Here is a 23136-nt window from a genome sequence, read left to right as displayed (position 1 = left end):
TGCATTAACAGCGAATCTCGTAATAAATATGCATTAGTAAAATACCTTTTCTCCCATTTTTATTTCAATTATTAGTAGTAGAAAATTACCCTATTTTTTCTAGAATAATATACTTTATCTGAAACAATAGTTCTTGTATCATACAGACTTATAATTTGATTAATAATCGGAGTAAACTATTCATCTGCTAAACAAGATAATCTGTATTCCTAACAACACTATTCTTACAACATCCAAATATTGGTATCTTGTACTTCAGACACTTCCAAGAGTGGCAGGTCACTTGTTCATTACAGACTACTGAAGGAAACTAACAAGCGCTCTTAATACAATTTATTCTAACTTTTCCAAATATAGGCTACTTTGTGTATAAACACTTTGGTCTTTGCATGGGTCTATCCTCCGGAGAGAATGGACATCCATCGAGTTAAAAAAATAACACCGTATAATGTCTGATGGAAATTACAAGAAACATGCTTATATTTTTTTAAATTTCAATTGTATGCCTAAGTGAAATTTAGCTACAGTACTCCCATGTCACTGTATCGAGACCATTAAATAGATTTGAACGTCGCTAAATTAGTTTGTACATTTTATTCGCAACATGTACAGCTTCAAAGTGAATCAAAATATCATATTACTATAAAAAGCATAATAATGAAATTATAAGCGACAATAAAAATAATCTTAGAGACGATTATTGTGTAAGTTATAAATAACAACAAATGCATAGAAAACAATTTCTTATGTATCTATTTGTTAGATTACAATAATTTTGGTGATCACACTACAAAACATTTTGAACAATTTTATTCAAAACAAAGTTAATTAGTTGTTTGACTGAAAAATTGTAAGTGAGTTTATCAATACTCCGTGTTTAGTTTGAGTGCCTTATTTAACTGTGTAACTGAGATCAAATCCAAATAAGGCATAATATATTTTTCCAACAGACCAATAATACTCGGTGATAGATATTCAAATACGTAAATAAAATTGAGATTTTATTTCCAAAACACAGGCAATATTTGCATAAACGCAGTCACAATTTTTTATTTTAAAATATGTAGGATGAGTCCAAACTCGTAAAATAATTTTTCAGTATAATTATTTTTCTGATGTTATAAATTTCAACAAAATAAATTTATGCACTCTGCGATTCAAAATTAATTACGGGACATATTTTTGTCGCAAGAAAATAGATATGTGATTTTAAATATGTATCATTTAATGAAATTGCTCTTACTGCAACATTCTAAAATTACACTATCAGAACAGGAAACAATATTTTTCACGCAACAAATTATTTGTAAATTACATATGATGAAGTTATTTTTGTGTGGTTTGTTTGAAGAACTATGCATGAAAGACCGAGACACCTCCCAGATTCTATCAAATTTAAGTTACAGAAGCCGTCTACATTTAAAAATTTACAAAACTAAATATAACATTAGGTATGATTGTTTTGGTAAATAGACCAATATATAAATGTAACAAAATTCAAAACAAAGTCATCCTTAACATACTTTTTTATATTACCAATGATTTACATGTAGATGATTGGGTACAAGAATGTAATTTTACAATCGAGAAAGTATTAAAGGACCATTAAAAAAATACTGCTCTTTGATTGCTATAATAATTATTCTTAAAGAGTTTAAGCCATGATTCTATAAATCTACCATTGTTAAGAAATAGAGAAAGATGAAAATTGCAGTTTTCAAATTTTAACCAATACCAAAGCTTAAAATGAATCAGTAATAGTGGAAGGATAATGGTAATTATAAATCAAGTAAAACTCCAATTATCCAGATTAATGAGTGCCAGATTGTATTGCTTTCGAAATAACACAGTAAATTGAAATCACATCAAGAACATACTTAAACATGTCCAGCAAAGTTAATAGCGCAATTAAATTGAAATCAGAAACATCTCCTTTACTTCTTGATAACGATCTGGATATTTAGCAATCTGGATGACTGGAATATGGATAAATGGCGGCCTCCGTGGTGTAGTGGTCAAGACGCTTGACTCACAGACGGAAGGTTCCGGGTTCGATTCCCGGTGAGAACTCAAAAATTAAATATGATTTTTCTCGAGCCTGGGTGTTCTGGGATGTAATTCACCACTGTAATTGGGCCTCCTGGCCTGTTGTGGTGCAAAATAAAAAAATAAAAAAAAACATTTAAAAAAAACTGGAGTTTTACTGTAGGTATGTACACTCATTAAAAACTTCCTTAGAAGAGTTCCAGAATGACAGTTTTGTTTGCTTCAGCGAGTCTTTATTTTTCTACTCTTCCTTACAATGGTCGACCTATACAAAAATTGACTTAAAGTATTTTAAGTTTCACACATTTTATTTAATTAGCACAAAATTCCATATATGTAAATTTTATACAATAATTACCGAATAATAATAAGTGATCAATTTTGTAAAATTTTACAATTACAATAGTATTTAACGAAAGAAGGCAAAGCAGTAAATACTTTAGTATAAATTTTTGTATCAAACAACTGAGAAACTTATTATTTAAACCTTTATTCATCAACAACGCAATGAAGACCATGTCAAAATGTGAAAATATCGATAATTTATATTACACATAAAAATTAAAATAATGTTACAAACTATTATATAAAACTCTATATAATTTATTACTTTATATAACCCTTTGTGTTCCAAAAAACAAAAAACACACAAATTAATATCCATAAAAAAAATCACTGCACCTATCACAAGTCTACGAGATAATCTCTATAAAAGAAACACAACAAAAATTATAAAAATTAAATGTGATATTTTGTGCTGTGGAAAATTATGATAGCCAAACATGATAAACATTTTAATTTTTTTTTTAATTTTAAGACTTTTTTGCTTATTCACATAGGTAAATAAATATATTTAATTTTTTATATCATAAATGTATTACATAGAATAATACCGTGTCATACATCCCGCGCAAGCTTTAAGTAATGATGTATTGTAACGGAGAATATTTCATTGAAGCGAGGAAAACTAAATAATGATTTATCACGAATTTACAGAAGAGTGACAACACGTCATTTTTTAAATTGATTTTTATAAATGCTTTACGTACTATGTGTAAATGGTTAGATTAACTATGAAAAAACAGTTGCAGATAGATTCAAGAATTTGGCACAGTGTGCAATGTGCATATCCATATTTTGTGTTGTTCGTAAAAAAACTCATTGCGAAAATACCAGATTCACATGGACATGACATCCATCGAACAATACTTTCGAAACATTCTATTCAGTAAACCAAATCACAAAACATAAAAATGTATACAACATATTTTTAAAAAAAGGTGTCTGTTTTTTCCAAATTTAAAAATGAGCACTAAAAGTTTAAAAAAATGGTAAACGTCATTCGAAGTTTTCTGCTTTACAAAATATTGTGTTAGCTTTTATGTTGCATACATTATTTTATTTGATTACAAGCCTTCAAAATGGAATGTCAAGTAGATAAAAGTGAGCATTTTCGACACCCCTTGTTCGCATTCAGTCGAGGGAATAAAGCTGCCAAAGCTGCTCGCGATATTTGCGCAGTGTACGATAAAGATGCTATGAATTATTTACTAATCTGTTGTAATTTTTTTTTGTCGTGTCCTCTTCATTTGGAAAAAAATTGAATATTTTTTAACCAAATACTTTTTATAAAATTTGTAATCGACCACGTTTTTATGTTACCAATTTTTGCATAGCGGTCTCGTGTTTGATTCCTAGCAAGGTCACTTTGAAAGTTTGAAGATAACAAATTCATTAATATTTTGTCCAAACCTAGAGATAAAAAATAAGTTAATGTTTTATGGTAGAAAATAGCTCGTGTTTTTTCACATAGTATAGGATTAAGAGTTAAATTAATGCTAACTTTCACGGGAGAAAAAAAAGTTGGCATGTACGGATTATAACTATGTATATATATATGTATGTATATGTAGTTCACAAAGGGTTATGCACGTATTCTAGTGTGATTGGAGTTAGTCTGTTTATAAGGAATCTGAGTCAAACTGAGCGCCCTTGGTGATAAGAATGTCTGCATAGGGCTCCGATTGGCTAATTTGCAACACCTGGAACTTTTTCAGCACTAGTAAACTGTAGAACTTTTGGGCCACCTGGAAAAAAATTCAATCATTTTTATAATTGTTTTAAAACTAATTGACAGGTTTATGATACTTCGATTCACTTATTTTATTAAACCAATAATTTTTCAATGCTCCATTTGGTTAACAAATGCAGTGCCCTTTGCACCACTGGGTGCGGAAAGGGGAATGATGACGATGCGTGAATAAGAAAGGTGCAAGAGCGCAGTGCACCAATATAGAGCCATACTGGAATGAGGATGATGATGAATATATAGATTGGAATAGTACCTGTTTACGACGGTTTCTACTAATCATCTCACTAAGGTGTAGTTCCCCCTTTTCCATGAGTTTACCGCGCATCTGCCCAAACAGCTGAGCTGCACGCTTGTTGAGAACCCGTTCCTCAAACTGTTCATCTGTCTCGTCCTGAAGTTGCTCTTCCGTTGGCTGCAAATTGTGGATTGACATATAAGTATTTCAATTTAATTTACGTATTTTTTTTGTAGGTAATTAAAAAATAGGAACCGTTTGTTCCTTTTAAATAAATCATGTTTAAAAGGGCCGAAATCACACAGCGATTAATTTTATCCCCTTAAAGTTCCTAGAAAAATATTTAACAGTCATCAACTTGCGACAAATGTCGCGAGTTGCTTCCAGGTACGCTTGATTTTTTCATTAGATATTATATACAGTAAAACCTCTTTTTTATGTTCCTCAATTTTACATTTTTCCACTTTTTACAATGAAATGTTTAGGTCCCATTTTTGTCCATACATTCTCATTCAAATATCCCCCCAATTAACGTTTTTCATGGCCCATTTCATAGGTTTTACGTTGAAAATTTTTCGAAACTCATTCGATCTATCAAAAGACACCGAGCTGCGTGCCGCCGCGTTTGCCCAAAATGGTGAACAAAATCAAGGTAAATAAAAAAAATTGTAAATTGTTGTCTTAAACTAAATTCAAATTAGGTTCAGTGTAATTGACCATTTTGTTTTGAGTGTCTAATTTTGACATTTTACGCATAAGAATAAAGTCATTAAATCGATAAATTACGATGCAGAAAGTTAACAAATTTGGTAATAGAAATATTATTTGAAGTTATAAACATAAGTTGGAAAGAAGATTCTTTAAACAGTTATCATAGAGGTGTAAAACAGTTTTGCCGCGATGTAAATGACAGTTTAAATTCTGTGGTGCCCCATACTAAAAAAAGGTGATGCCATATAAAAAAAAATTCCTAATATTTAGAAAAAAAATCTTTGTATGCATTTTTTGCAAATTCAAATTTTTATTTTCGTGTTTTTAAGGTAAGTTACCTACATAAAATTATTTAAACATGTTTTTTTTTTATTCAATAAACAAAACACATTGTGGTATTGATTGAAAAAATACAAAATATTTTTGAAGAAATCATTGGTAAAAATGAATAATCCCCAATTATGACAGTTTTTAAAAAAAAATCTGCAGTTTTTCATTTCCTCACTTTAGCGTTTTTCTCGGTTTAACACTTTTGTTGCTCTCTTGAAAAACGTAGAGCAGGGGTTTTACTGTATCTACAAATATATTTTTGAGTGCACAAAAATTATACCAACTCTGATGATGGACGCCGTGTAATATGAAACGTCAGTAAAGAGTAAAGACACACAGTACGGTACCATAAAGCAAGTAATATGTTACATATACATTATGATTCATAAAGTGTATTATAGTGCTTTCACACTTAAAATTACTCAGGCAGGGTAAAGTCGAAGCTTCAACCAGTTGCAGTTTAAATTTAAAGATATTAAAATATGTTTTGATACATTTTAGTCGAACAATTTCACTTCTATGGTTCAACTTAATGTATACCTAATTCTTAATTACATGGCACCTTGTTATGATGGGGTTTGTTTTTAAACTAAAAATAAATAATATAAACACCTGGAATTTATTTACAAATTTATATGTATGGTGACAAGTAAAATAAAAACACTTACATGTCCAGGACTGGGAGCAAATTCGTAATCATCTTGTGGACTATGGGCTTGGTGCAATTCCTCGTATCCCATATTAGCCATACAGACACCACCAACGCCGGGCTGCAAGAGTAGGTTAATATTTTGATGTAATTCACCACTGTAATTGGGCCTCCTGGCCTGTTGTGGTGCAAAAATAAATGTAAAAAATGTAAAAAAAAAAATTAATATGTTAATTTATTTTGGTCGGTTAGAAGAGATATTGCTTTTAGCAATAAGCCCGTCAATATGCATTTATATTGTACAAGAAGTTTAAAATAAACGAAAAATTTGTGTTATATAAAATATATATGTTTTGATATAAAGGGGAAAAAAAAGTTCAACAAAAGCATTATGCCAGAGAAACATAACCGTCAAATTTGTATAGGCTCTCAGTTAACATAAATCAATTCCTTTGCATTTATGTTTTTTAAAAAAAAATGCAACCATTAACCATTGTCTAAAATTAAAAATATATTAAAAATGTATTTATTTATATCTAAAAGAATAAAATTATACTTTTAAAAAAACAAGTCATAAATGTTTGGAAGCCATTTTGCCAAAAACTGTTTAAATGCCAGTTAAGTTCTTCTGGCTCTCAGCGCCTCATATTTTCTACTAGGAAATTGTGCAAAGGTTGTACTTTTAAATTTACATACTTTTAGACCAGGGTGCTTTTTTACATACTAAATATGGGCTAAAAAAGCTTTCTCAACGCTCACGAAAGCATTCAGAATACCACCCCAGTTGGTTTTATAAACAATATGTTAAGTATGTATGTCAAATAATCTTTATTTTAAGAATATTTTTCAAAAAAACTTTGATATCTAACATATTTAGAGAAAATAATTGAAGACTCAATTTTCCATAGCCAAATTTCAGTGTTAAAAACCTTCTCATTGCTCTAATGATATCTTGGTAGTAAAAACTACATTTACAGCTGTGAAATAAAACCCAAATTTAATGTAATTATTTACCTGATAATGGTGAGTCTGTTCGGTGATCCCGTGTAGTGGAAGGGGCTCCATAGGGACGGTGTGTTCCAGTTCCAGACCAGGTCGTAGGGGGGAAGGGGACACTCCTGCCCCGGGAGTACCGTGATCCCCCAAGAGAGAGGACACCTGCAAAAACACACAAGTATTATTTGACTCCACTTGTTTGTACAGTATTTTTTTAAAACATTAAACAATTTAAAGATCGAAATATCTCGTACGCCACTGGACCTCACCCCCAGGGCGGGAATAATCGGGCCATTCATGCTTAAATAATAAATAACTTGTTTTATTAACAGTTTTCTTAGGATATCAGCTGGTCTAGGTGGTTATGTTTGAAATTTTTTAATAACATATTATTATTTCATTTTAAGTGAGCAGCCTAAGCTGATATGAGCCCATTGTACTGCCGTCATAAGAAAGGACACATCTAACATTTTTTTTGAAAATGAGTTTAATACATATTCAGAATCAGGAAAAAAAAATATGCATCTACTGGTACTTGAATTATCTTCCTAAAATAACCACGACCCTATTATTTTCACTAATAAATGAGACTAAACTGCAAAAAGTCTTGAAGATTACTAAATATAAAAGGCTGTTCTGACTTATATAATTATTAAAGACTGATTAAAATACTTATTTTTTCTTCTATTCTGTTTTTAAAGACATCTGAAATGAATGTACCTACTCGATTTCAATTAAATTTAAAATCTGCTGGTAATTTCGAAGTTAATTGATTATTAGGTCGGCGTTACTAGTTTGAAAAACAGTAAATGGCCAGTAACGTCTATTTTATTTAGTTGAGTAGAATCAATTGGCATATTAACACTAAAAAAGAAAGACATTTACGTAATTACTAAATAAAAAGGGTGTTTCTAGCTTGAAACGTCTTTTCATTGAAGTATAAAATATTTTCTTGTATTTTTTTACTAAAAAGAAGATGAAAATGTTAATTTTTAAATATATAACGTAAAATTTATAAAAATTAGTATATATATTCCGTTAGGGCTAACCATAATATATACTGTCGCATAATAATATACTTAATTTTTGTAGTATTTTTCACACAGCTAATTTTTCAATCTCCAAGTTACAAAATATTTATTTTCTCCATTTTTTGTTTTATGTAGGAACGTCCTTCTTTCTTATGAGGGCAGTGTAGGTGGAGTGAGAAAACTGACAAAATGGTCAAACTTTTGTATTCAATTTTTTAACTGCATGAGGTTTTTACCTATTTTTTTTTAATAAACTGCTGTGATATTTTTAATCAACGTGGATGTTTTGTACATAAAGAACCAGGAAAAAAGGTGTTTGTATTAATCTGACTACAGAAATGTAAGAAATATAAGCAATGAGTTTACTTCACCTTTACAATGTTAGTTCATTTCTCCTGCAATGGGCTCATATGTTTAAATCTATTTGAATAAAAGCTAGTTTATTATTTATCTTTACTTATTCAAGACAAATCTGACCCATTGATGAAATTGTTGAGAATACACATTGCGACCAGCTTTTGTGGTAGCTTATTCCAACTATCGACAACCTTATTGCTCAGTAAATGCTTTGTGAGTTAAGGTTGAATCTGGTTTTCTACAGGCTGAGACTATGGCCTCGAAGTCGAGTATCCTGTTTCAGATTGAACGTGGAATTTAAATTCGGGCAGCTATAGTAAATGTTGACTATATATATTATTTAAGCTTTCATATTGATAAAAAAAAGTATTATTTATAAAATCTTATTGTAGCATTATTTTTCTTTTTCATTATAACCTAGCTAAATACTAGTCACTTTATGTTTATGTTAAAATATTCTCAAATTTAATTTGCTATATTTATATTTGGAACATAATGTTTTCTCACTTGGATTTGTTATCTTTTATTGTCATCTTATATTTGTATGTTTCTTTTTAAATTTTTTTGCAGTTTAAAAAAAAAAAAAAAATGTACTAATTTGTTTAGTTTTAATTATTTAGTTGAATCAAATAGTTTTATTTCATATTATATATTACAAAATGAATTGTTCACTGCTGTGATTATTTCTGTAAAACGTTTTATTTTTAAAGGTTCTTTGAACCGTTGATATATAAATAAAAAAATATATGTCTATCGAGTCTTGAGATCGTACCGAAGTTGTTTCAGGCCAGGCGATAGCTTAATGGCTCACCTTTGGACTTCAGAATTTTAACTTGTTTTAGTAGTTGTCTTTAAATTGAAATAAGAGAGAGGTTTGAGAAAAATTTCAGTTGTGTAAGTGGTTGTCTAAAGACATTAGCTTGTTTTAATCATACAAAAAATATACCTGGTCTGCGGGAAGATGTGGCATCATTGGCATATCATCCACCATGCCGTGCTGCAGAGCAGAAGGGGTCATCCCGCCGTGGTGCATCATACTACCGTGCTGCATAGGGGTCATTTCACCGTGCTGGAGCCCTCCAGGAGTCATTCCACCGTGCTGCAGGCCACCAGGGGTCATTCCACCATGCTGCAGGCCAACGGGGGTCATTCCACCATGCTGCAGACCACCGGGGGTCATTCCGCCGTGGTGCAAACCAGCCGGGGTCATGCCGCCGTGCTGCAGCCCCATGGGGGTCATTCCTCCGTGTTGCATCATGTCGGGCGTCATCCCGCCGTGCTGTAAGCCGCCTGGTGTCATTCCTCCGTGGTGCAAGCCAGCCGGAGTCAAGCCTCCATGGTGCAAACCGGCCGGAGTCATTCCTCCGTGGTGTAAACCGGCTGGAGTCATTCCTCCATGCTGTAGACCAGCAGGGGTCATTCCTCCGTGCTGCAGACCGCCAGGGGTCATGCCCCCGTGTTGCAGGTCCGCCGGGGTTAAGCCGCCATGTTGCAAGCCTCCGGGGGTCAAGCCACCGTGCTGTAGCCCTCCAGGGGTTATACCACCCTGTAGTAAGGTACCCGGAGTTAGAGGCCCGAGAACTCCGGGTGTCAAAGGTCCTAGACTACTGAGCATGCCACCTGAAAAAACAACAATTACCTTATGGAACATGTTTATTAACTCTTAAAATACTAGGCTAAAAAATCCCTTTGGAAACGGTGATGTAATGTCAAATTACATTAAGCAAAAGACGACATATTGTGAAATACAGCTATTTAAAAACAAAAATTTATCACATATGTACACCGTTTAACTCTTTCACAGCTAAACAAGGAATATGTATATTTTCAAACGCTAAAAATCAAAGGAAGAAATATGTGATACAAAGTTTATGAATTTATAAAGAAATTGTGGATGAAAATTAAGATGGTACTTTGAGAATGAGAACAAAGCGTTGAAATTTCTCACGAAGGTATAGTGGAGCGTTAGGACTATGGAGTATAGTGGACAAAAGTGCGAGTTTATACGCCATATTTAAAGATTATTCTTTATCACCTGGAGTTTGTGGATCCATATCGTGTACGGGTGTTTGTGGATAGCCAGGGGTGCCGGGAGGCAGCATTTCTGGAATTTCTATAACAAAGAAATAAACAAAATCAACACCGATGACAAAGTACAATGTAATTTATTGAATACATAGAATTGATAAATACCAATGGATGGCTGATAGTCCTGGGGTACTGGTGCTGGTATTTCCATGTCAGGCATTTCCGACTCATGTGCGGGAGTAGCGTTAGCCTGAAATAAAATAAAATCACATAATAAACAATTGCTTTTATTTAGTTGGTATTTTTTGATTACTTTATTTTTGTATTATTTAGTTTTCAATGCTTAAGATTCTTTTATAATTCTTGTAACTTATGCTGCGAACGGTATAAAGGATTACCGGACCAGTAATATTTCGTTTTGTATGTAACCGATAAAGCATTACGGATATTTTGTTATTGTTCCTAAATAAATAAATAATAATCAACTCAACCTGTTAAATAATACTACGATAAGTATTTATTAATAAAAATAGATGATTATACAGCGCAATTTTAGTACAGATTATTAAAAATACTATACAATTATAATGATTTTAATCTACAGTTTAAATCCTGTTGTTTTTTTATTTTTTTTTATTGAAAAATAAATATTAGCATTCTTATAATTTACCTAAATATTTCAATTTTGGTGGCCATTTTCAACAAGTTGTAAATAACTCACAATAAGACAATTGAAACCAAGTTGTGGTAGAGTGAGGTTCAAACCTCGGACCTCCGATCCGTGAGTCCGCAATGCTAGCCACGGGACCACGACCTGATTCTATAGGTGCACAGGTTTTCACGGTCACTGTTATCAATAAGTATATTTTTTGGGTGATCTCGTATAAATTTAATTAGTTCCTGTTGTTTCTATTAATTTTATCTTGGATTAGACAATTATATTATATCAATTTTGTCATAACCGAGATAATACTAGATTCATTTACGATAAAAAGTAAAAATGTTAATGATAATTCAAAGATTTTCCCAGATCATCACATGTAAAAATGTGAGTCGTTTTGTAACTTATCTTTACAGATTTACTGGGTACCTAATGAGGAAGTTCAGCCCTAAGGGGAAATTGAATATAAAAATGTTTTCTTAGGCACGGTAAAAATTAGAGCATTAAATCGTACAGCAAAGTTTACAAAAAATATATGAAAAAAATAATAAGAACGAACTACTTTTCATGAAGTCACTAGTTCATCAGAATTAACCAATGATAAGAGAGTTGCGATAGATTTCTGGTTTTATAAATTATACCACTTATAATATGATACATAAAATGTTTGGGTTAGTTGAATAGTCTATTAACATTTTATTTTTAAAGAAACAACAGAACTTATTCATCGTTAGCATAGACGAAATAAAATGTTTGTAAATTTGAAATGAAAGGTTCAGAAGACAGGAGACTTTTTGATTTGATTGGTGATATTTCTCACCATTTCCTCGAGTTTCCTCTTCCTCCCAGACCTCCTTTGCTGGGGGGCGGGTGTGGGGGGGCTTGCTTGCTGGAGGGGCTGTTCCGGAGCTCCCCGCTCCTTTTCCTCGCCATCTTCCAGATCCGCGGCTCGGTACGTCATATTACGCTGGTAATTCTGAAAAAAATATTTGTGATTGAAAATCATAAGGTACGTCTGTTTTTTTTTCTCCTGAGACATCGCTTGAAAAAACTCAAAGAAATATGTACGCTCGAACAGACAAAATTTTAAATGTTTATTTATTTGTCGGCCTTGTGGTGTAATGGTCAGCGCGTTAGCCTGCCATGCAAGAGGTCTCAGGTTCGATTCCCGACATGGTTGATACGAAATATCTATTTAAAGGGGTGTTTTCACACTTGAATATTTCATAGTCCCTGGGCTGGAACCTGAAGCGTAAGACTGATCATCTTACCTTCATGTAACATAATGATCAAGATACGCTGCGATTGGCGTACCAATTCAGTGTCCTATGCACCATTAGGTGCGAAAAGGGAATGATGATGATGATGAACAGTTTGAAGAACATTTTGACTTTACACAATGTAAAAAAAATATTTGCAAATCAGCCCAAGACAAGTCAAAAGCCACAGAAACATCTAAACTTTTTTCTCAAAAACAATTCTCGACTCTGTTGATATATTGTGGGGTAATTACTACAAGCAGGTAACTTTAAACTCAGTATTTTTGACTTAACCACTAAGAACACATCTTTATATCCTCCTCCATGAATGCTACAAATAGACAAGTCGTTCAAATCATGATACGATTTGAATGCATCGCGAGATGAGACATGGAGAGTGATGATAACGGTCATCTTTTTTCTCACCTTGAACAAGTGCCTGGAAGGTATGGGGCGTCCGGGCAGTGCGAACAATTTCTCTACTCCGCCTGTCTCCTTCCAGTGCATGAGGCGGCGCGTGGGCGGGGCTAAGTCCAGGGTGGTAACGATGTCCGTTGTATTTGAGAGCTGATTCTTCATCTCCTCTCCTGATATGTTCTTCACCTCATCCACAATCAGCTTGCGCTTGCGTTTGGCCTTCGTTATACCTGTCAAGGAAACCCAGACATCAGTGTGATATTATTAGTACATCGGTTTAGTTAGATAATCCGAGTAAGGTAGAGTTGTACGTTTAGTTTAAACACAAGTAATCATAATTATTTCCCTATCCCCACACAGCGGCGCATGGTGGATTTTATTATTTAATTACCAGTCTGAATATGCTAGTCTGGAGCAAAAGTATCCACCGGTAAATAAATTAAAATAAAATACATAACTATGTATCTATGTATGTTAACTAACAAGAATTTTATTTTAAAAAAAGAAACACATGTGTTTCTATAAATTATCCTAATGTATCAATTTTAGAGTCACATGTTAGTCAAAAATAAAGTGAAAATAAATTGTATCCACCGGACTCCGTTTTACAGTGCTGCTAAACGCACTCCTAAATTAATGTTCCCCAATATCAACTTACAGTGCATTACCTTTAAAAATTATTGTTTTTATCTAATTTATATTTTTTTATTATTGCGCGATTAAAAAAAAACATTTGTTTTAAAATGGCAAAATCGTATGATTTCCTCATTTTGAGTTCGTTTTACCAGACTACAGCCTTAAGAGATGAACCGATCCCCACTCGATTTTCTTTTTGAAGTAGTAGTAGCAGAGAGTAGTCAAGTGAGAGTTTTCATCCAAAAGTAGTCATCGAGTCGAAAACACTAGCCCATATTTTACACACACAACTGTATTAACAACTGTATGAAGGAAACAGAAATAAAATGGAAAGTAAATTACCTTTAAGTATAGAGGTGTCAACCGGGGCCAGGGCAAAGGACTCCTCTTCGTTGTGAAGTAAAGTCGTGTGATCACCATCAGCCTCTCCATCTGCCTCCCCCTCCAACCCGTTTCCGGGGGCGGGCCCATCAAGCCCCGCCCCTATGGAGGCTGCCTCTCCCGCTCGGCTAGGGGCGCGGTCTATCAGCATAGGAGTGTAGGATCTCTCATCCAATTCCTATAAAATAGTCACTTTCATATATTATTATGTAATTTCTCCAGGATTGCTATTGTGTCTGTACCGAAAACAATTTGATGTGATTAAGGGTCAGGTCAGATATTAGAAACATCACTTCGCGTCAATCCAACAGAAACAATATTACTGATAATTTATTTATTCATATTTTATTCTTACGAACTATAAACAAAAATAAAAGTAATGTGACCTCACTGGTTTGAAATCATACGATTTTGACATTTTAAAACAAATGTTTTTTTTTCAATCGCGCAATAATAAAAAATAAAAACAAATAAATTAGATAAAAACAATAATTTTTAAAGGCATTTTTATTAAAAAATATACTTAAAAGTAATATAACTAAAATATTTTTACTTTTAGACCGGCAGATTACGCCATTTCAAATTTAGACTAAACTTAGGTATCTGGGACCTCAATAAAGACAAGTATTGAACAAAAATTTGTTGCAATAATTTGAAGATAATAAATTTAACATAAAATTTTTTGTTTTTGAAAAGAAATACAAGCATTTTAAATCACATACATTTATGTAACATTTTCCTTTATTTCTACTTAAAATTAAGTATATATTTTAATAAAAATACCTTTAAAAATTATTATTTTTATCTAATTTATTTGATTTTATTTTTTCATTATTGCGCGATTGAAAAAAAACATTAGTTTTAAAATGACAAAATCTTATGATTTCCTCATTTTGAGTTCGTTTTACCAGACTACAGCCTTAACAATATACTGAATAATTAAACTGTCAATACGGATAGTTCGGTAAACATACAGTGAATGAAATCTCAAACTGAAATCTTCAAAATCTTGTGAGAAATAAATGCAGGAACTTGCGTAAAAATTCCCAAAATGGCCTTTTCCGTCATGCTCCTTGCGCCTTTTACAGACATGCTATTAAAAATCCTTTCATAATCCAAGATAAAATAAGTTAAATAATAGTCTAAATTCATTAAAATCAATTTAAAGTGATTCGATTTTCACTGTAATTCAATCAAACTTTGGGAGTATTTATCAACGCTAGAGTCGTCTTTCTTAGTATAAATTATAATCGGAATTTTGACACATCGTCGCTTCAGTTCATTTTTGTCCAACAGACCAAAACACAAATCTGCATAAATAAAGCTTTTAAGTTTTTTTTTTACGAAATAGGCATAAAGAATGACCACAACTTAAGACAAAATTAGTTTAAAAACCCCTTAAAGAATTTTTTACAAATATTTTTGTAATTTTTTTAATAAAGGCTTTCTCAGAACTCCTGGTACACTTAGCTCAATTTTTTTAAAAATGGCATGTTGGACAAAAACAAACTTAAGTGATGATATAGCCAGCAGCGGCACGCTGAAATAATTTCAACAATATATTAATTTATTTGTCCGTTCAGAGAAATACTTGTTTTCGAATTGAATATAAGGCGGGATGTGGGACACGTTAATATACTTAAAACCGCGGCATAAAATACCCAGTGTCGGTAGCCCGCTTGTTTGTCTTTTGGGTCTTAAACACTGGATACGAAAGATTATCATTTATTAAATAAATATAAAAACAAAATCTGTATTTATTTTTCATTTTAAAAGGGCATTAATTTGAGATATGTCTGCAGAGTTAAAAATAGGCAAAATACAATTGCCTATAGAAACACAATTATTAATTCAACGTAATTGATGATATCACAAATTATTATTGCGGAGAAAATCAACAGGTTTTCGAAGTATGGGAAGTATTACCTGAACGTGGACACTTGGCGGTGGTACACTGGGAGGGGGCAGAAGCAGGTGATCGGGAAGCTGGGGGTGGGGAGAGCCACTACCGGCCGGCTGCTGATCGCTGCTGGAGCCTTGTCCCCGGTGGGGAGACCCGTGGGCTGAACCGTCCCAACTGCCATACAAAACATTTAACTATATTACTCTCATCTATATCAATAAAGTCAGCTCTACCCAAAGATCAAGTAAAACAGTGTAGAAACACTAACTACTTCACACTAGAGCTGTTAACACGAGTGTTAAATAAACTGATGCGTAAAAACACAATTTTAAATACACTAGGTGTTAACATCAGTTGCGTCTGTTTTTTTTTCCAAATGAAATAAGCACCAAAAGTATAACAAAATAGTAAAGGTTATTTATTTGTCATTCGAAAGAAAATTTTCCGCTCTAAAAGACATTGTTTGCTTTTACGTTACATACATTATTTTATTTGACTACAGGCCTTCAAAATGGAATGTCAAGAAGACGAAAGTGGGCATGTTTGACCCCCTTCTGTTCGTTTTCAATCGGGAAAAAAGCTGCCAAAGCTGCTCGCGATATTTGGGCAGTGTACATTGAAGATGCCATGAATTATTGATTAATTTGTTGTAATTTTGTCGTATCCATTTGTTCAATTCATTTGGAAAAAAATGGACACAACTTATGTTAAAACACTGTTAATTTGCTGCATGTTGTAATTATTGGGGTCGGTATTAAATAAGAATGCCTTTCTCAAAAACCGTCATGAATGTTTCATTACAAAACTTTTACCTTAAGTTTGGGTATTAAAAATTAAGAGAACAAGAAGACAAATTATAACATGCGGCGAATTTTGACTAACTGTTACATGTAGGTAAGGTCATCAATCTTACGCTTCAGGTATACCAGGAATCAAACCCGATACCTCTTGTGTGATAGCCAAACCTGCTGACCATTAATTAGACCACGACAGACAAATAAACTATTTTAAATTTACTTTGTATGGCAAATTTTGTGAAAAATAAAAAATACCTGTGCGATGGAGACATGCCTCCATCATAGTGGTCCATCCCATCGTCGTCATCGTCCGAGTCGTGGCGAGGCTCCGCCCCGTGGGGGGCCGCAGCTCGCGGGGTGACGGCGGCAGCCGCCTCCTCCAACTCGCGGCGCAGACCCCCACCGCCGCCCCCTGTTACCCCCGGCCCGGCAGACACTTCCCCAAACAGGTCGCCCTCAAATAGACCCCCTGCATCTGGTATCACACAGATTAAACATTGTACGTAATATCGTAAATTAATGTAATCTGATTACATGCTTTTAAATAAACTTAATAAATAAAATAAAATGTTAATTTGCAGTACTTTAGTATTTATTCGAATACCAAATTTTATTTTATTTTTATATTTGTAAATTGCTTATAACCTCTGTATTTGTAAAACCCCTTTAATAAAAAAATATGGACATCTTGGTTGAGGGAATTAATTTACTTCATTAATTGACTGGTGGCATCAACTAGCAAATTTTTGCATATGCATTTGATTTGTCTCAGCTGGTAGAAGCATGAACTTATAGTTCTACCAATTTGAGCGTCAAGAGAGAGGTCAGAATTAAGGAAGACTCCCAGTAGTTTGATGGTGGGTAAAGCGGTACTCCTTGTACTGGGTAGTGCCGTATCCCGAATCAAATTCTGTTATCTGGCTGAAGCCATCCAGTTTCCTATTTTCTCAATGAATCCATTAATTAAGTTAACAAGCACACTCCTCTCGTCTGGTTTACAGTAAAAATAAATCTGCGTATAATACGCACAGCAAAGAGACCACAATCAACATTCTCTATATCTTTAGAGTATAGGAGATAGAGGACTGGTCAGCGTACTGAGCATTGAGGCATTCCAGTAGACACTCAAGAGTTGAGTGAGCTTTTATCCTGGAACACAACTGCATATTATCTTTCAAGAAGATACGAACTGAACTACATATGTGCCTGATCACAAATACCATAAGTTTCTCCAGGCATTCAAGCAAAATATTATGGTCTACAGTATCAAACGCAGCGCTCGTGTCCCAGACCCCACAACACCAAATGACTAGAGTCTACTGGCATTATAATGTCAGACGGTACTCTTATCACTCCCGTCTCGGTGGACTAAAAACTTCGGTATGCCGATTCTCTTACAGATGCTCAATGTAATTAAATAACCTATTAGAAACTATTTTTTTCTAGTATTTTTTATACAATAGATTAGAAATAGGAAAAATTGGAAAGATCTTCGACATCTAGTTGTGGATTTTTTTTAAAATTGGAGTTATATTATCTTTCTTTTTGGCTTTTAGAACAATGCTGTGGTCCATGGATGTATTAAATAAATCTGTTAAAAATGGAGTCAATAAAGTAATACATTTATTCAAAAGCCATGTTGGAATCGGATATAATATGAATTGTTTGTTGAGTAAAGCCACAACAATCCTTTTAACCTCGTTTACAGATCTCGGTTCAAATTTATTTAACCTTTGAGAGGCATCAGCTGAGATTACCGTTTTTTCTGCTGAACTAAATGATTGTCTGATTTTTTCAACCTTATTCGACTTCAACAGTTTACTTCTAAACTCAACATGTGCACAAAACTCATAAGTGTTTTAAATTCAAAACAACTTATGTGTTTAATAATTTATAAATTGAATTTTGAATATCTCTGCAGAAGATTCGATAGGTGAGATATAAAAATAAATCATTGAAATTCTGTATGTCGCTAGCCCAAAGCAAAAGTGAGGCATTTCTGAAGAACATATTCTGAGATAATCAGACTTTCAGGTGTGCAATGGGTCTGAGTGGATTCAATTATTTAAATTAGATTATAAATATAATATTTTCACATAGGTTAACCATCTACCTTCAATATTTTATTATTTCAAAAAATTCATTTAATTAATTTATTAACATATCTGCACGTATTTCTCAAAATTGGAAATATCGGGTTTATCTCACTGTTGCTTTGGGCTAGCGATATGTGTAACATATATTCGGTAGTCACTTACGAGAAAAGTCATCTCCGATAGTTCCTCCAAACCCATCATCCAAGGGCGCAGCGTGGCGGGCGGTTGGAGATGTCATAGTGGGGCCTGATGGGGGCACCATGCTGGGGCCAGCTGTTCCAAGGGGAGCAGACATAGACTCCTTGCCCCCTAAATCTATTGAAGGACCGTCCGCAAACAGAAGATTACTCTAAAAAGAAAAAATATTACGAAAATTGTTATTTATATAATAAATTACAATGAACTTCCATCAAGAATTTTCACTTACAAACTTAAATGTTTTAAAAATTGTTATATTTATTTTTTAAATAAATTCATTCAGATGTTAAGTTTTTTAAATTAAAATTGGCTTTATCATGACAAATATATGAGAGATATAATATCTAATAAAATTATTTTATTTTATGAACCAATATAAACCTGAAGAGAGCAACGTGTAGTTGCCGAAACTAGTTGGTTGTGTCAAAAAAAAGTGGTTCATAAAACAAAGTAATTTTATTTATATATCTCTAAAATATAACAATGATCCACAAAGTCAGTGCTACAAATATCCCAAATAATGTAAATATGAGTTTACCTGTTCAAGCGAAGCTTCCGGACCCATGGCATCTCTCATAATATCGGGTCCATCGGTATCGAAGCCGATGTCACCGAACCCATCATCGTGTGTTACGAGGGTCAGGGAGCCGTAGTCTTCTCGCATTGTGATCTCCTCGGCACGAGACTGGTTTAAAGAAAATTGGGCCTCGATATCCACATCGCTAGGAACAAATTTACCATTTTAATAAATGCATTTGGTTCATAGTTCATTTACAATTACTGTTAAATATTAGACAAAGTTGTAAAACATATACCTAGTAAAATAGGGTATTTTATTTATAAAATAGAGATGTTAGAAAAACCTTACTTCAATTCCGGCATTGCTGTGTCGAAGTCGTGGAAGACTTCTGGAAGAGTGATGGCATTCATAGCCGCTTCGCGATGTTCTTCTGGCAAGTCCACCATTCCTGGCCGGAAAGCCATCTGTAAAGTCATACATCATTTACATTTAGTAACACTCAAGCACACCATCTAAATTTAATAATTATTATTATATTATACAGTAGCAGAATTAAGCTGATGTGTATACATCTAATACACTGGGTTTTTTATATTTAAATGTCTGAGAAATAAAGCAAAAAAAAATATTACAATATTATGAGGGTTAAAGACAGGCTGTGATCCCGTGGTAGCGTGGTGGACCATGAGATTCAAGGTTTAAACCTCGCTCAAACACAACATGTTTCCCATTTTCAACAGTTATTTATGACTAAAAGAAAATGGCCCCAAAATTGAAGTATTCAATAAACCATAAGAACGCAAATATATTTTTACAATAGAAAAATATTAAAATGTCCCACAAAAAATGTTTTATTATTTTTTTTAGCTTCAAAGATGCACATTTAACATAATAACTGTAATATATTTTACTTGTTTTCATAAGAAAAATATATTTTGTAAATAGCATCGTTGAAACATTAAGCAAACAATTGACAAGTTTAATTTTATAATTTACATATTACAATATTCATTATTTGGTCTGAAAAGTGCACTAAAATTTGCGGAAATTAAAATATGATGATCACTTAATTAGTATTTTATTTTTCAAGCAACGCCTAGATTCTGTCTAAAATAACAATTTGTTATATTCATATAGTTAACTTCTTTTAAGCCATGCATAAGTTTTAGAAAAAATATAATTTCTATCAAGTGACTGGAATTGAGATATATTTATGACTGAATAATTTTTTTTTTAATTATTTTACTTTGGTAATTTACATTCTAATGATAAACTAAAATATTTATGATAAAATATGTTCATTCATGATAAATATTACTACGCAAAGCGTGGTAGAGTTACAATAAAATATTATGCATTTGCAGTTATTAAGAATTACTTAATCTACACTACGGAATCAAACCCAATGTAAAGAAATAAACATTATAAAAGTACCCTGTTCCTGTAAATACATATTCATTACATTTATTGTTCATTAATTTTTAATCCCAAATACAAATTTTGATGTATTTACATTGTGTAACATGTTGCACATATTTTATTACATAAAAATTTTTGATATGCACAATTTCAATTTATGCAAATATTTTTTTATAATATGATGTGAAGTAGGTATTATTAATGCTCTGAATCATTTTAAACTAGTGTAGACGGAATACATTACCTTGATCTTGACAAAAGCTTCATTGCAGTCTGCAAGAAGGTATTTAGCTTTCCTCGAGTAAATTCTCACAACTCCGAGGAGCAAATGTCCGGAGGTTCTCAGCGCCATCTTGACTTTGGGCTGCAGAATACCATCAACGGATTTCTCTATATTAGTCTCAAACACATGAGCTTTTGTCAATTTCTTGTCCCAATGGGCCGCCAGCCAAATCTTGGCTAGGGGGCCCTTCTTGGCCAGCACAAAATGTGCGTAAAACATGTTTATTCCCTGTTATTTCTCGATTCTGTATAATATAATGCTGAAAGAAAAAACAACAATATTACAATCCACATAACCCAAATCTTCATTCGATTCTTGACAGCGAGAAAAATAGTTCATAAATTCGACTTGTATAGTTCATAGTGGGTTAAAATAGATTTAATAAACCAGATATCATTGGAAAACCTTATAACGTTACGGTAATAAACCACAATCAGTGCAATTAAAGGAAGCATTCCATTCCAGGTTGACAACAGGCGGCTTGGCATAAGTTTCGGTGTTTGTTATTACGAATTCGACCGTATTTTAATGAAAAAAAATACAGCAATAATAAATTTGAATTATAATGATTGGGATAATTGGAGAAAATACATTAAATAACACGAATGAAGTCAAAATACACTTTGGCGCCTAATCTAACAGGCATAGAAATCACAGTTACACCAGCCAAACCATGTCGATGAAACGATATAACTACACGAAAGCCGATAAACATTTATATAATTCATTATAAAAATACATAATATCAACGTTAAAACTTATAATAAACTGCCCAATCACCAAAATTTACCTTCTGACACAAATAAACGTAAACATGACAACAATTTAGCTGCAAGATGGCGAACTACTCGACGAATGGCGGTTACGTGCGTGTTCATAAAATATGTTTTCTCTTTTCAGAATTAAAAAAAAGGTATCTACATATTGAATATAAAATTGGGGTATGTTCTTACAAAAAGCGAAAAAAATGATAAGTTGGCGGTATTCTTTTATATACTTTGCAACATTAAAAGATTATTTTTATAAATGAAACTGCTCGATAATTACAAAAAATTATACTTTACAAGAAAATTTTCGTTTTACTTAAAACCAAATTAATTTATTTTATTTATTCATTTCTGATTGCGTTTTTATGCATATTCACAAATATATTATAGATTTTTAGGCCTTGACCGTGTTTAGCCATAATAATTGATACAGCGAGATATAAAGTTTTTTTTTTTTTAAATAAATACAAATGAAACAATTTAAAAATTTAAAAACAATCCAAATACAAGAAATAGCAGTAAATACTTAAACAAGAAATAGCAGTAAATAATTTCATATGATGCAATATTTAAAATAACAATTTATTTAAAAATTACAATCCAAATAAAGTAAATGCCATTCAAAACTTATAAAACTGATAGAACATAAATTATACACATTAAGTAAAAAACATAAACCGTATAATATCATAAAAATTAAGAGAATATAGTGAAAAAATATATATTTCAATTTTTTTTTTATATATTTTAAAAACATATTCTACATAATGTGATACAAACAAACTTTAGTTACAAACTCATTAAGGGATATGCAGATAACAATATTTATTTACAGACGTTTTAATTTTTTTAACTGTAACATTATTTACTAAAGTAGTTTAAAAATTACGATACACTACAAATTAAAAGGGTGTTTATGTTATACAAGGTACGGAAATTAATTCAAAATGCGAGTTATCAAACTTTTTGTCCATTTCACTTTACAAAAAAAGGCAGCCTCCTCGATGTAGTAGTTTAAACACTTGACTCACACACAGAATATTCTGGGTTCAATTTCCGGTGCTAACACAAAAATCAAATGTGTTTTTTTTAAGCCTGGGTATACTGCGCTTAAATTTACCACTGTTATTGGGCCAAAAGGTCTTTGGTAGTAAAAAAACGTCTCACGTAAGTGTCAAACATATGTTTTTTGAAACAAAAAGCCATTTATGAAACATATTTGGCCTTTTATTTTACTTCATGGTCGTCAAACTGACGCTGATTCTCAATTTATTAATTAATGAAGATATCGTAGCATTTTGAATATTCAAATACTTTAATAAAG

At 32.5% G+C, this 23136-nt stretch overlaps 1 protein-coding gene across 1 annotated transcript; it reads right to left on the bottom strand.

Moving 5' to 3' along the window:
- Positions 1-3073: 3073 nt before the first annotated feature.
- On the bottom strand, positions 3074-21921 carry vtd (RAD21 cohesin complex component verthandi). The gene is made up of 17 exons (XM_088241606.1): positions 21836-21921; positions 21007-21304; positions 19692-19807; positions 19362-19545; positions 18788-18974; positions 16785-17004; positions 15756-15906; positions 13791-14007; positions 12822-13042; positions 11957-12112; positions 10641-10725; positions 10483-10560; positions 9394-10067; positions 7078-7221; positions 6083-6184; positions 4392-4550; positions 3074-4133 (listed from the first exon to the last, which is right to left on the bottom strand). The coding sequence occupies exons 2-17, from the start codon at positions 21262-21264 to the stop codon at positions 4008-4010; spliced, it is 3078 nt and encodes a 1025-aa protein (XP_088097732.1). The 5' UTR covers positions 21265-21304; positions 21836-21921; the 3' UTR covers positions 3074-4007.
- Between the last annotated feature and the right edge of the window lie 1215 nt (positions 21922-23136).

Source organism: Micrasema longulum, unplaced genomic scaffold (assembly GCF_059751315.1).
Source record: "Micrasema longulum isolate JH-2025_06_02 unplaced genomic scaffold, ASM5975131v1 h1tg002988l, whole genome shotgun sequence".
NCBI lineage: Eukaryota > Metazoa > Arthropoda > Insecta > Trichoptera > Brachycentridae > Micrasema > Micrasema longulum.
Note: the sequence above shows the minus strand (reverse complement) of the source record. Positions and strands in the feature narration are given on the sequence as shown.

Bases quoted from the DNA above. Each gene is read 5' to 3' on its own strand.
- vtd (XM_088241606.1), bottom strand. From the start codon at position 21,264: ATGTTTTACGCACATTTTGTGCTGGCCAAGAAGGGCCCCCTAGCCAAG. The intron at 17,005-18,787 runs GTAAGTGACTAC...GTGTGATACCAG, and splicing joins TATCGGAGATGACTTTTCTC to ATGCAGGGGGTCTATTTGAG. The intron at 10,726-11,956 runs GTGAGAAATATC...ATTTTATTTCAG, and splicing joins AGAGGAAACTCGAGGAAATG to GCTAACGCTACTCCCGCACA.